This window comes from Solanum stenotomum, chromosome 1 (genome assembly GCF_019186545.1).
Source record: "Solanum stenotomum isolate F172 chromosome 1, ASM1918654v1, whole genome shotgun sequence".
Lineage (NCBI taxonomy): Eukaryota > Viridiplantae > Streptophyta > Magnoliopsida > Solanales > Solanaceae > Solanum > Solanum stenotomum.
Window position 1 is genome coordinate 3328550 of NC_064282.1, and position 16024 is coordinate 3344573.

Consider the following 16024-nt stretch of genomic DNA (forward strand, 5'->3'; position numbering starts at 1 on the left):
TTTTTTTAAATTAACAAAAAAAAAATTGTGTACGGTAAACTCTTCATTTTTTTTAAAAAAAATCCTGATTTTGAGACTAATTGATCGTTGTTACTTATTGTTTTTTGATTGATTTGGATCTGCGTCAGTAGCTTATTAAAATAAATAAACTATAATAGTGATAGTTTTACTTCTAGAATGCCTGTTTTTCTCCTCTCTTTTTTTTCTTTTATTTTTGAATGAATTTAGATCTTGTTTCATCGTCAAAAAAAAATAAAAATACTACCTCTGCCAAATATGGATATCATGGACATAGATCAAGAATTAAGATGACCTCAAAGTGGTAATCCGTAAAAGATACAAATAGATATCGAACATTATATGAAAAAATAAATAAATTGGAGCACACATATTCTCTGACTAGCTATTGTATTTGTGTATAAATGAACGAAATTATTATAGCATTATTTATTATAGAGTTGTCTTTAATATAGAAATTTTTTAGATAATTTGAACCCTTCGAATAAATCATCTTTAATAGAAAGTTTTTTACTTCTCAAGTGTAAATTGAATTAATCAAAACTCAAAAAAAAAATGATACTAAAATCATGTTGGTAACGGTGAAAAAGTTAGAAAAATGTATATATAAATATGTGCAAGTGGAGAGAGAGTCTATTTTCACTCAATATTTAGTACCTATATTAGAGTTTGTCGACAATCTAAATTTGGTCATTGATTTTTTTTTCATGTTGAGGATTCAAATTTTAAGAATTTCACCCTAAGCTATGTTGATATTAATGAACAAATTAATTAATGGAGGGAGAACCTTCATATTGCGAGAAGAACACGCAAATATTAGTGTTATTATTACTCTATTACTTGAAGTTCACGAAAATCACATTATTTTATGGAGCCCAACTATTTTGGGATTCCTTAAATTATCATCTTTTTGACTCCTTGTACATGATACCAAATTCAACTTTACGTATCCTCTTCACAACCTGACAAATAACAGCAATTAACAATAAACAAAATCAGTTTTCTTTGTTAATTAATGATACGTTGCCATGAGCCAGCCAAGCCACACATGCACATAACTCTTACTATATAGTATGTAATTTGAAATTTTATTTATTTATTTTCAATCGTGATTGCAACAGGTTGTAACAATTCGTATCAATCGGATCTTGAATATGAAGATACTACTACATTAAGTTTACAACAAAAACACATTTAGTGAAATATCATAAATAAAATCTGAAAAGAATATATACGAAATCTTACTTCTACCTTAATATTTTTGCGTGTTACATGCTAAAAATTGTAATTATCGAATACTAAGGAACATATATCTGAACCTCAAGGGTTTTTTTTAAAAAAAAAAATCAAGTTAATCAAGTTGGAGAAGCGAAAATCTTTGATATTAATGGTCAATTGGTCAAACAAAACATCAGTTTGGTCTAATTTACATTAAAATAATGAATACCAGACATGTTTTTATCGTAACATGCTTATCACTTGATCATAATTACATTATACCATATATTTTCAATTTAAGTTTTAATGATTAAGATTAAGTTGTTTGGTTTAAAATAAACAACAATAAGCACTTACCACCAAGTTAAGGTTTCTCGTATTTTTATTTTCTTATTGTTTATTTCTGTTAAAAATATTATTTGGCGAGTGGAAAACCTGCACAATATGATTATTTGTTTTTTTTATATATATATTAAGTGTTGAATTTCATTAACTTGCTCATACAATATATATATACTTGTCGTTTTGATTTGTTATTATTTGATTAATTAAAGAAGCAGATTTTGAGGAACACCGCAACTTAAGAAAGGAACCTAACCCGCCGAAATTTGCAAACAAACAAAATAATACAAATTAAATAAATAAAGTAGTGTTCTGTTTCAAAACATAATTAATTAGTAATTTTAACAGTCAATTATTGGAATTTCCTGATAGTCACGAATAATATTTTCTTAAACTAGTTAGATCGTCTTAAAAACGTAGGATGGTCCCCATAAGAAAGACTAGGCTATTTCATTATCATATGGACAGTGAAAGTATTGTAAGCGTATGTGGTCACTAATACTCATGACGTCCAGAAAATAGAAAAAAAAAAGTGTCATCAATAATTACGTGCCCCAAAAAAAAACGTCTAGGTCAATCCTAAAATATCGATTTAAAAAAAAATTAGATCGTCATAATAAAATATTGTTAGAACAAATGATTGATATATATACAAAAGTTTGACTAAGTTTTAATTAGTCATCACATAAAATTAAACCTGGAATAAAAATCATAAGCAAACATGATTCATGAATATATAGCTACAATATTGTCTTCATTTGTTAGTTCTACATTTAAGTTGTAGCTAAATTATGTATAGTAGTATAAATATTCCTTCTGACAAGATCATAATTTTAAGTTTAGAGACAGAAATCTTTGTTTTACTTGTGTTTTAAGTCTTTTGTTTTGATTGGGACTAAATGGAAATGTAGGATATGCTTACATAGATAGATTTCCATAATTACGAGTGATGATACAATAAATTATACACTGACACAGTATTTAGTGAGTCCTTTTACCAGGAAAAATCCACATTGTGCCTTTTTTCACCATGTAAAAGCTGCCCCCTTAGAAATATTCTTTGCTCAGAATATATCTTCAGAAATAGTACTATAACTATATATATTTAAAACAAAAAAAAGGAGAATTATATTCTTTTTGTCTCAAATTGTGTGATTTTTAAAAATAATTATTGTTAAAAAGATTAAAATAATTAATTTTCATTTTCATTTTATTTTTTTAATAGTAATTAATTTTGAAGACTATAAATATCTGAATAAACAAAATATTTAATGATGAGATATTACTCCTATATTTCAAGACATAAATAAGAATGAAATTAATCAAATTTTTTATCTACAAAAGAAATATGATAGATAATTTGAGAACGAAAGAGTACTGTTGGTTGGTAGATAAATTACGCAAGGAATTTCATCCCATATCATAAGCATGACTATATATATATATATATATATATATATATATATATATAATGATGAGAGATCTAACCCTTACCCCCACAAAGATAACTTTACTAATATAGAGCATTAGAGAAAATAATTGTAACGTATTGTATATCTTAGCAGCCTTACCAATAGGTGTCTGTTCCACTATATATTTGTAGCATATATAAATAACTATTCGATGCAGAAATTCAGTGTGTTTGGTCCATTTTTCAAGAAAAAAATATTTCTAGAAAGCAGTTTATGTGAAAAAAATTCTTGGAAATGTTTCTCAGTATTTTATTGGTAAGTGAAAAATATTCTCCGAACAAATAGTGTGCATTACCGCCTCATTTATTTTTACTTATTTATTGTGTTAAATAAATATTTATTTTTGCTTGTTCAGTTCAAAAAGTCAAAAGATAATTTATTACTTAATTTTTAATCTATTCTTCTTTTTCTTCTTCTTATTATTATTATAGATATTTCTCAATACATTTCTAAAAATATTAAATTTATTATATTTAAAAAATAATATATTAATATTATCATTTTGTATTTATTTCTCTTAAAAGAAGAATGTCAAAATTAATACTGGACAAATAAAAATGAATAGAAAAGGTAATAAATATTATTCCCAAGTCCCAATAATATAATGTTAGCAAATTAGAGGGAGTTTTGATGAAAACTTTTGAAAAAGATTAATAAAATAATGTCGAGATGAGAATAAATATTTAATTTCAATAAATCAAGAAAAAAAATAGTATCTTTTACCATACCACACTCAATATTAAATAATTATATATAGTAGTCAACTTAAATTTATTAAAATACACCTTTAATTAAAATTTTCTTAAAAGGCATGTGACGTGTCATATCAATAAGAGGTGTATATATTGATGAGTAATTAGAAAAGTCATTTTCTTCGTTTTATGGTAATCAAATATCATAAATTACATTCTGGTAGAGAACAACGTTTGAAATGACTTATGATATATTTAAGATTTCTTTTCCCTCTATATTTTTCTTTCCTTCTCTATATTGACATGAAATCTTCCAAGTATATATTGATGACCAAAATATTAGAGAAATTGAAAAACTAAAACATTGGAAACCATACATCACAATTCACAAATATGAATTAAGTTGTTGTACGGATTTGATGATAGTGGTGTGTCTGTTTCAGAATGAGTAGGTTCCCCACTAAAATGCCCATTATTAAAAAGGAACCAAACCAAACCAAAAATCAAGTAGGTGCTCTCTTTTTTCTAGTGCAGCCATCATATCTTATAATTCATAATTCATGGAAAGATCAGTTGTTAACATACAAGTGGAATACGCCATAGTTGACTACTCCTTTATAGCTAGCTAGCAACCCTTAGTGGCTTAATCAATTGTCACTACCAATTTGTTTCATGTTGATGCATGCTCACTCTTGTCCTGTTGGTATCAACTAACACCATATTATAGGAGTAAAATTTATTCAAACATCCAAACTTTTCATGGTTAGATATAACCCGGTGTCGGACTTCGATTAAATTTATGAAATTTTTGTTAATCACTTCCTATCAACAACAATACCAGATAACTATATTCATCAAGCAACAAAATAAAGAGTTTAGATTGACAAAATTAAAACATTTGAATCATTTTAGAATTAATTTTCATATCACGTGAAAACCACCTTTAGGACCTTAATTAATTAGCTATAGTGAAAATTTTCACAATTGCATTAATAAAGACAAGTTATCATAATGTGTGCGCGTGCGTATTGAGCCAAAAAGAGTGAAATGAAATCCTCTAATTATTAGGTGATACATATTGGTATCTATTTCATTGTTGAAAGAAAAACAAGATGCCTATAATGCGAATGAATATTGATTTCTACTCATTCTGTTTATTTATTTATATTTGACTTACACTCCCCTAAGAAGTATATTAAATAAAATAATAAGTTTACTATATCACCTCTAATTATTATATGTTGAGAAATGAATTAAAATTAACTACATATAGTACTTAATAATAAGTGTAAAACAGATATAAAATAAAAAAAATTATTTTATCTTGATTTTCCAAATTTGAAAAGTAAAAATGAAGATCTATGTTTAGTATAATAGACAAGTAAAATTATATTAGATAAAGAAATTATTAGATTAATTACTTTCTACCGGCAACAACTTAGCTAGAACTCTAAGAAAAACGAACATATATAATAGGAGTAATAGAAAATTCAAAAGGGAAAAGGATTTAATTCATCCATGTATCTCTCATTAACTTTTGAGCTAATAATAACTATTCTCCTTGTTAGGAAAACTTCCATTAGTGTAATTTTAAATCGTAATAAAAAGTTAATGTTAAAGAAATGCATTTGAACTTTTCTTCCTAAAGAATTAATTGAATACGTAGAATTAATCGAGTTATTTCATGTTACGTTAGTAATGGTGCTTAATTAATTACTAAATCTAACTACCAGATTAGTAAGTCCAAGGTCCAGCCCAAGAGAAAATGAGATGAACCAATGCTGTATATGTCTCAAAGACTTTGATTAGTCATAGCTTGACCTCAAAATTCAAAAGGCATTATAAATAATACAAAAGGGAAATGATTGACTTTGAAATATTCAGTACTACTTTCGTTTTAAATCATTTTATCGTGATTTTCTTTAACAATTCTTTTGAAAATTATTAATCTAAGGATAAATGAATACTTACCAGTAACCACTCCTCCACAGTCTGGTTAGTATGTGTGAACGTACTATTCTTTGGTCATGCAACACGGCAAAGCAGTAGTCTTCTTACAATTTCTCAGTTGCAGTCACAATATGTTAAGGAGATGGTGATTGCTCAACAATAAATTTACTCGTCATTAGCCTAGGAATATGACACACAAACATCCTTATCCAACTACCTACCTTTGCCAAACAAAATCTTACAATTTTTTATCGCCCAATTCATTTCTATTCATCAAAATTTGGATTGATAACTTAATCTAAATTGATCTATGAAAAATCTTGTCAAAATATTTTCAATCAGCTATTCTTCATGAATGTCGATTATACTTCCAATATTCTAGCAAGAAATGATTCGTATATATGAATGTGCTGCCTGTTGGAATAGTCCCAAAATATAGTACTACTATTTTAACCAAACGTAATAGTACATATATACTACATACTACATAGTCAACTGAAGGCAATTAATGTGAAATACGATGAGGTTCTCGAAGATCCAACTTGAAAACGTTAATGGGCCTTGTAGGCTTTGAGCCCAAAAGAAGGGCTAATTTAGAAGAATAGTCGGGATCTTGAACTTTTGACCTTTCTTGCTCACAATATTTCTTACGGTTTTTCCGCAAGATAAGCGGAAGTTAAAGTTTCAAAATCACCCATTTTATAAAGTCATTGAGGGTAATTTCCTGCAAAATAAGTGACTCAATTATGATTTATTAGAAAATTAAAGTATCCTCGCAAAAGCTTTGCTTGGTTTCCGCAAATTCATCCTAATTGATACCCAATTTGTCACATTATGAAATGTACTTATCAAATCAATTCTTAATTATTAATTTAAACTTTAATGTTTCTTCAAAGTAACGAATATAAGAAGAAAAAATTACTTGCACTACCAACTTTAGCAAAAACGTAATTAAGGGGTAAGAAAAAGAGACACAAGAGAAAAGAAATAAAACTTCTTTATTCTTTTCGTCATTTGAAAGTAAAGATCAATTCCCTTCTTTAATGGTTTTTTGTTGGATTTTTAGAAATTAAAACATTGTATTCAGCTATTCAGGAGAGGCAGTGACGTAGTCACATGCAGTAAAGGATGATTAATTGAACACTCTTCGTCGAAAAATTATATTATATATATAGAAAATTGTATGAAGTATATAAGTCAAAAATTATTTTTCATAGGTATTTATTAAATTTAAATATTCTTAACAAAATTTCTGACTTCGCACCTAATGTGAGAGTTGCATTGGGTAGAAAATACAACTTCAAATTAAATAGGACATGTATTCAAATTCCTTGAGAACTGAATACTGATCTATCAAATATGGTTATATTAATTATCAATTCATGAGTATAATGTCTTGGATGAGTTATATTTGAACTAGATCTCAATAAGAAAAGGTTCTAAAATAGATGATTCTTGAAAAGTGGAGTCAATTAGATATATTAAACGATTATAAGAGGTATATATATATATATAAAAGACTAAGTTATCCTTCAGCCTTCAGGATGTCTTAATAATATTTGTGGCCTAAAGCTATAAATTGTTGTAAAATAAAATTTGTGGCTTAAAGCTATAAATTGTTGTAGAGACATTATTGATATATTAGTAGGATTTTATCAATTTCAATGAATCAACATTATAGAAATTGTAAATATTATTTTATAAGTAATATTTTATTATGTAAAACCATTTTGTTTTAGATTGACGTATGTCAGAAAAAATTATTATATTCAAACTTGAGAGAAGCAATATGTAATCAAATCTCTCTCTCTCTCTCTCTATATATATATATATATAAAGAAGGAACATAAGTCCGTTGATGTGGCATGCCTCATTGATTAGGAAATGAATTTATATATTTTCACAGATTTTGTTGATTTTCTTAGCATTTTTTCTTCATTTTTATTACAAAAAATTAAAAAAAATAAAACTAAATGCACAAGATAAATGATACTGCCGTTTTAAAACATCTATAAACGTGGCCATATTAAAAGTCAAATTCTAATTAATTTCTTACCTTTTAATTATACTTTAATGCTATTTAAGTCCATAAAAACTACCACTGAAAGCTTCATTTTACTTTATTTTTGTTTTACTTCCCTCCTCTCCCTTCTTTTAGTCATTTTTCTTACTCATTTAAATATTTTTTTTCTTCTGTAACTCCTTTCATATGGCTTTTTAAATAATTATTATTTATATTCATTTGTTTATATTTTTATTTGTAATGTAAAGACTTTATAAAAATATACTAACATAAATTTTGTTTTTTTTTCAAGTTCTATAAGTAGAGGTTTACGATTTTGAATTTGGACAACCTTTAAGGAAAAAAAGCAGATGATATTATAGAAAAAGGTAAGATGGAGATGTTCCATCTTTAAATTGCATAAATATGTGTACTTAATTACATGAAAAATATATTTCTAAATATGTATACTTAATTACATGAAAAATATATTTTCTAAATATGTATTCAGGGGATTTTTCATGATATGTATCCAGAATTAAATGTCAAAGGTATGATTTCTTTGTATTTTCTTGTATAATATGTGACATTTCTCTATGACCTTTATTTATTTTTATAGTTATATTTTTTTTCTTTCATTTAAACTAATTATTTTATTGTAAAAAAGAAATATTTAATTTATTACAAATCTATATATAATAATAGAGTTGAATATAAAAACAGTGATGTGACCCTCTCTAGTAGTTTCAATCTAATTTATCTTTTCTTTGCCTTTTTTCTAATTTTAAAATACCAAAAAATTCACCTAAAAATAAAAAAATCATTAAAAATAATCATATTTATTTATATTTTCATCAATAGCCATATTTAATTTATTTTATCATTAAAGCTATTATTCTCTTTTCCTACAATATTCCAACAAAATATTCACGATAGTTAAATTTTATGATTTTTGTTTATTTATTTTATAGTTTTTTCCTTTCTTTGCTCTTTTTTTACTTTTCTTTTTATTTATTCAATTCAAAAAAATTATATCTTTGTATAAAATAAATGCATTTCTTTTATCTACTTTATTTGTGTTTTTTTATTTTTTAAGTTTAAACTCCATAACGTAAATCTATTAAACTTCATTTTTCTTATAATATCATTAATTCTATGACTTTTAAGTTTTCATATTCATAACTTTCAACTACTAAATTATAAAATTTAAGATATTTTATGATATCTCTCTATTTTTAATGACAAAATAAATTCACAAGTTTTTTATTTCATGAAATTTCAACTCAAGATTATTTTTTATATTTCATTGTTCTTTGTAGTATTATTATATTATCAAATTCATGCTTTAACTTGACACGATGAAAAAGACTATTGAATGTTGATTAGTTTGTCAAAGAGGTGTTAGACAAGAGGTTAAAAAAGTGGGCATTTTGATTTTGTATTCATATTTTTATCTATTGTTTTATGATGAGGTTCCAAGGAAGATGTGTGTGTCTTTATTCTCCATGTAACTTCTTTAGTTTGAATTCTTATAACTTTTTATTATTGCAAGTATGTATTTTTGCTTAGATGCAAATTAGTTATTGTAACTTTGTGTCTAATAATACTAACTACTAACAAAGGTTTAAAAAAATTATTGCACAGAGAACTATTTATATTTTTTCTTTAAAGATTCCTCAATTTTGTTTATATAAGCTCATTATTTTTTATTTCATGAAACCCCTACTTGAGATTATCTTTTTTTTTTCATATTTAAAATAGTGTCTTCCTTAATTTTTCTTAAAGTCTTTCTCACATAACTACTAAACATAAGTTAAAGAGCAAAAGAGGCACCTATACATTTCTTATTTCAAGTTAAATAACAAACATTGAAGAAGAGTATTAACACTACAAAACTACACTACACCATATTTTTACTTCAATTTGCTGGATTTTCATTTCATGAAAAGTTTTATTTTCAAAACATAGAAAGTGTAATTCAACTTTATTTTGTTATGTACTCTTCAGTTCCAAGATATTCACCTTCTTGTAGTATGTCAATTTCTTTTTTAGTTTAGGGCGGGCTATAAAGTAAGATACTTTTACTTAATTAACTTTAATATATATTTTGAAGAAAATATAGTTCTTTGACTTAGTTTTTTGGTTATATAAATTTCTTTTAATTGAATAAGGGTAAGATTGAAAAAAAACATCAGTGAAGTCTTCATAATTATGTAAAACACGATTGGAAACAAAATAAAAAATAAAAATAAAAACTTTTATTTTGAAATAAAGGGAGTATGTAATGTAAGAAAGTGAAAAAAGTATTCAAAAAGTTAAAATAAGTTCTTTATAAGTTGTGTTCTAAACTCTATTTCAATCTATTTCAATTATCATATAATTACCGGTTGATTTAGTCTCTTTAAATATTATACAAAATGATCAATTTTGTTTTTTATTTTATGTTCAAAACTCTACTTTTTAAATCTGTATACGTCATAATTTCCGAAATATAAATACAATTATCTTCACATACCTTTTCTTATATTTTATTTGTTAGAAATTAGTTCAATGTGAATAATAAAATGAATTCAAATTTAAACTTTTATCTATTTAATTGAATTTGAACTAAAAACTCTTTTATATTCAAATAATATGAAAAAGTTAATTTATATTTTTGATATAATATTTTACGACCGCGCGTAGCACGGCTGAGTTACCTAGATATATTACAACTCTTGGAATGATTTAATTCATTGAGGTGATAGGAATAAATGTCTTGATTTAATTTCAAAGGACTTTTTTTTTTATCAAAATTTTCAAAGGACTTGCTCTTAGGAACCACTCATTATGTTACAAAGAGAATTAGTAAAAATCGAGATTTTTTTTTAAAAAAAAAAGTAAAGGAAGAAATGAGAAAAGAACAAAAGTAAAATGAACGGATTAGAAAGAAGGATCTAATTTGTAATTGACAAGTGTACGAATTAAATTTGTCTTCACATTCTTTTTAAGCTATTATAGTTCTTTCAAATTCCATCCCTCCATCTTTAATCTCCTATACATTAAAAACAATTATCCAACTTTACTCGTTTAATTTAAAAAATTAAAAAATAATTTATTATTTTATATCTATTTTACCTTTATTTGTTAAATAATTATGATCATCCTCCAACATTTAGATGATTTATTATTAATAAGGATAATATAATAAAATTACTCTTTTTAACCTGTTTGTAAAGAATGTGTCAAGTCCAACATGGACAAGTAAATATGAATGAAAATAGCACGCAGGAGACATTGTAAGTAAATAGATATTAAGTCTAACTCAAGCACAAAAACTAGATCAAACGAGACCAAAAGGTTAAATACTATACATATTAAAAAAATTCAAAGACGTTGGCACCTATAAATATAAGGCACACCAAAGAAGATATCTATCTATCTTCTCCAAACCATTACATTGCACATCCACATATGTACATGGTCTATTATATCATGAGTTCTACGTGTACAGTTCAAGGTAATTAAGCTTTACTTCTTAGAATAGTTCCTCGTAAACAACTTCATTAATATAATCTGTTTCAAATGTGTATAGGTAAAACAGCTTGGCCAGAGCTATTGGGGCAAAATGTTGAGAAAGCAGTGAGTATAATAGAGAAAGAGAATCCAACTCTTCGCCCCGTCGTGTTAAATATATCTCAGAATATTCCAGATCCAGATCCAGTGGACTGTACTCGTGTTCTTGTATTTGTTAATGACAACAACCAGGTTGCTCTTGTACCTATTGTTCGTTGACCTTCTCATCTACCTAATCCAATCCAATCTCTCCACCGATCAGAGCAGTAATACTACTGTTTTCAGCTTGCACTACTTCATGTAATGTCTTTTTCAAGCCTATGCACAATTCTCTTCCTTTTGTCTTTGGTTTATAACCTTATTATCACTCTCTTTATTCCAATGGAATTTATTTAAAGTGGCTGTCAATTTTTCAATAATTGGTTATGTCAGTCTACGATTGCATGTGCCAACAGTTGTAACGCTTTAACTGATGTTCAAAAGTTAGTTCAAAGTTGAAGACTGAGATTACACTCCAAAGATCATATAAAAAAATTATTTATAGTCTTAACGCTTTAACTTCAACAAGTATAACTTTTTTAATCACAACTACTCCAATCACAATTAATTTATAATGAAATTCAAAAATATTCAACTAAGTATAACACTCATTATTTGTTCAAAACATAAAATCTAATTTTATCAATTCAGAAAGGCCAACGTTTGAGTGGCATGACAACAAACTTCATGGTACCATTGTTGCAATGTATGCCCCCATGCTCTCCACAAGCAAAAAAATAAGGTTGTGATTTCTTCAACACAAACTCGAATCCTTCCCCTGCACCCTGGATCGGATTTGCTATCCTCTTAGCTCTTCTCAAGTCGCACTTGATGAAGCTCCAGTAGTTTGGTAATAAGTATACACTGTGTGGAAATCCTCCATTCAAATTTGGTGGATCATACTTGAAAACTACTTGTTACATAGAGAAACGAATTCAGAAATTTAAATTAATGAGCGATAAGCTAGTACATTATAAAGTGGGTGCCAATAGTACAAATGTTGAATCATTTAACTTATACACACATATAATTAATCCTTCTATGCTATATCGATAAAAAGTGAAATTAATAACATGAAAAATAAGGCCGAATTTTAAATTACGTTAATAATATAAAAAAACTTTATACTGTCATTCAATCAATGTATATAAGTTATCCGTTATTACATATACGTCAGTGTGTATATCATCCTTAATAAGTGATAGATTAAAGGGAGAAAGTCGGTTTGTAAAAAAACTTCAATTTTTAAAATTAAAGAAGACATACGTACCTAATGTGTCATTGACAAAGAAAGGGCCACACTTGCGAGCCCAATCCATGTAGTCGAAGCCATAATGCCAATTTTCAGAACCACCAACGTTGAATTTATTTGAGGTTTGAGTAGCATTTGGGTGATAATTACCGTAGGGGCAATTGGTTTTGTTCCACTTCCCTCCTGCCCAAGTGTAGTTAAAGTTGGCCATACTAAGGACAAACATGAAAGAAAACACTACAAGAAATAGAAAAGTTTGTGCATTAGCCAAAGCCATTTTTTTCAAGAATATTTAGTTTTGATTTGCCAATGAAGATAGAAGAGAAATGAAATTGAGAGACAAAACAAAATGGACTATATATAGGAAGGCAAGTACAAAATTTTGACCAATTAGAAAATGAGTCAAAATTTTGTTGAAGTTGGTTGGTGAGACACAAAAATGGTTACTGACCTAAACCAAGTTTTTTTAGACACTTTTAGACTAATTGGCACTTTAGTTGGTCACTTCTACACTTGAAATATTCTAAGTGGTTCATATCTTCTTCTGTATTTAACCTAGCTATTTTTTTCTTATTTGGAGGTTTTCTTTTTAAGTTTGTATATTACTACTAATTAATAATAAGGACAAATTACTTAACTACACTCCTTTACTTACCTTAATATCCATTTATCCGTACTTATTTCAAAAATTTCAAAACTCCCTTATTTACCTATGTATCATGCATGTATCCCGTGCACAACGCTATGTATCCCGCTATATGGAATGTATCAAACGCTATGTATCCCGTGCACAACGCTATGTATTCNACTAATTAATAATAATTAGGTCAATGGCCATTTAATTAGTTCATGGTCCATTAATGATTGATACGGTTTGGGAATGCTCGTTCAAGTTATGCTATGTTACGTTGGTAGGTTGAGTTGAAATTAGAGATATTAAAATAGGTTCAAATAGAAATTGGGTTGGGTCATGATCCGCCCAAGTTTACTTTGGGCTCAAATTGGCTAAAAATCGGGTTGGGTCATGATCAACCCAATTTGACCCGCTTAATCTCAATAATTTTAAGGGAAAATTATATATAATAGCAAACTATTAATTCAAATTAAATGCTATAAATATACATTGATTTAATTGTACCCTATAGCAAACTATTGCTATTTTCGCCACTCTCCCTGGTGGAATCTCGCTCGCCACTCTCGTTTGGTGGCAGTCTCGCTCGCCTCTCTTTCCTTTATACAAACACAAATGTGTAAAATGTGTTTGTGTTTGTATAAAGCGAGAGGAAATTGTATATATACATATATTTTCGTTCCCCTCTCTCCCCTCTCCCAGATCTCGCTTGCCACCCTCGCCTCTCTCGCTTATACAAACAGAAACGAAATGTATAAATTGTGCTTTTGTTTGTATAAAGCGAGAGAAAATTGTATATACACATGCAAATACATATATCTTCGTTCTATACACTTATAGTTATACAATACAAATATTTTCCGCCCAGTTTTCTTTTGCCTTTCTCTCTTTCTCGTTTTATACATACACAGATTATACAATTGATCTTTTGTATACAACTGCTTTCTTTGTATATGTATAGCGAATTATACATATATATGTTTGCTATGGAGCACAATTATGCAAACTTTACTATAGCATACAAATATGAATTTTGTGTTTGCTATATGTGAAAGTTGTTCTAATTTTAATATATTGTTATTTAGCTTTTATAACCACAATTTGAATTTCAACTCAAGAATAAATTATAAATGGATAGATAAATCCTAGAAGATTTGAAATAAATAGTAATTTATACTTTCAATATGAGAACATACATTACATTAATGCAAATAAAGAGTCTTATAATAACGGATTAAAATTGGCTCAATAGAAGTTTTTTTCTTTAAAAAAATGGTTTAAGCTTGAATGAGTTGAGCTGAGTTAATATGCCCTATAGTTACTCAACTAAGAATTTTTATCACAGAAAGTCACTCAACTTACAAAGTTACTCAACTTTGATTTTTACTTCAAAAGTTATTCAATTAAAAGAAATTTACTTATAAAGTCACACAACCTATTTAATTATTTTTTTCATTAAGCTTAACTTACATGAAATTTTTATTTAAAATCGAATTCTAAAATAAAAAATAAAAAATATCCATTCAATCCTCTTTTAAAATGATTACAATACGCTATTTAGTTATTTTAAAAAATAATTCATTTAAACCTTTTTAAATTTTTTTACAATGCATTCACAGTTCTCTCCTTTTAAAAATTTGATTACTAGAAAATATTACCTTTAATTTAAATAAAATTACCTAATTATTAAATACGTTATTTAAATTGTTTGCAGATAATAAATCAAACAAATGACTTTAAATGATTTTTTTTAGAAATTGTTTATTGAGCGACTTTTGAAGTAAAAATTAAAGGAGAAAATGCATAAGTACCCTCAACCTATGCCCGAAATCTCAGAGACACTTATACTATACTAAGGTCCTATTACCCTCCGAACTTATTTTATAAATAATTTTCTACCCCTTTTCGGTCTACGTGGCACTATCAACCAGATAGCTTGAATAAATTGTCAACACGCGTTGGGACCAGAAGATAGTGCCACGTAGGTCGTAAAGAAGTAAAAAATTATTTATAAAATACGTCCGGGGGGTAATAGGACCTTAGTATAGTATAAATATGTCTCTGAGATTTCAGGCAGAGATTTGGGTGGGGGGGGGGGGGGGNAATGATGTAGTTAGATGGCTAACTGGGGTAGGCGGCGAGAGGCGAACCACCCGGACCATACTATCAACCCTATAAACCAGTAATTTGACAACTGAAGTGAATTCTAAGCCAATGATATGATGTATGATATTCAATGTATGCTGCAACCCTGAAATTGTTTTTAAACTTGCTTGAACCATATTAACAAAGTTGTTCACAATCAGTTACTTTCATTTAGTGCATAGTTATTAGTAGGTACTTAACTAAATCATCAACTCTTAAAAAGGTTACTTGGTTACTTTTAGTTGTAGAATTAAGTGAATATAAGTTGATCATAAGTCCCTTGGGAACGATAACTCGTTTCTTAAATAATTTGTACTACTTGTGCGACCACGTACACTTGCGTGTAATTTGGGAAGCAACATTACTCAACTAAGAAATTTTATCACAGAAAGTCACTCAACTTTAAGTTTTTTTTAAACTCAAAAAGTCACTTAACTATAAGTGTTTTACTTACAAAGTTACTCAACTTTGATTTTTACTTCAAAATTTATTCAATTAAAAATATTTTACTTATAAAGTCACACAACCTATTTAATTATTTTTTTCATTAAACTTTGCTTACATTAAAATTTTATTTAAAATCGAATTCTAAAATAAAAAATTAAAAATATCCATTCCATCCTCTTTTAAAATGTTTACAATACATTATTTAGTTATTTTAAAAAATAATTCATTTAAACCTTTTTAATTTTTTTTACAATACATTCA

General features: G+C 27.1%; 2 protein-coding genes across 2 annotated transcripts; one reads left to right on the top strand and one right to left on the bottom strand.

The window, feature by feature from the left end:
• Positions 1-11168: 11168 nt before the first annotated feature.
• LOC125876121 (protease inhibitor HPI-like) lies at positions 11169-11476 on the top strand. Its single transcript, XM_049557240.1, has 2 exons — positions 11169-11193; positions 11269-11476. Exons 1-2 carry the CDS (start codon positions 11169-11171, stop codon positions 11466-11468), a joined length of 225 nt encoding a protein of 74 aa, XP_049413197.1. The 3' UTR covers positions 11469-11476.
• Positions 11477-11880: 404 nt separating this feature from the next.
• Positions 11881-12855, bottom strand: LOC125876077 (uncharacterized). Its single transcript, XM_049557194.1, has 2 exons — positions 12559-12855; positions 11881-12198 (listed from the first exon to the last, which is right to left on the bottom strand). Exons 1-2 carry the CDS (start codon positions 12815-12817, stop codon positions 11936-11938), a joined length of 522 nt encoding a protein of 173 aa, XP_049413151.1. The 5' UTR covers positions 12818-12855; the 3' UTR covers positions 11881-11935.
• Between the last annotated feature and the right edge of the window lie 3169 nt (positions 12856-16024).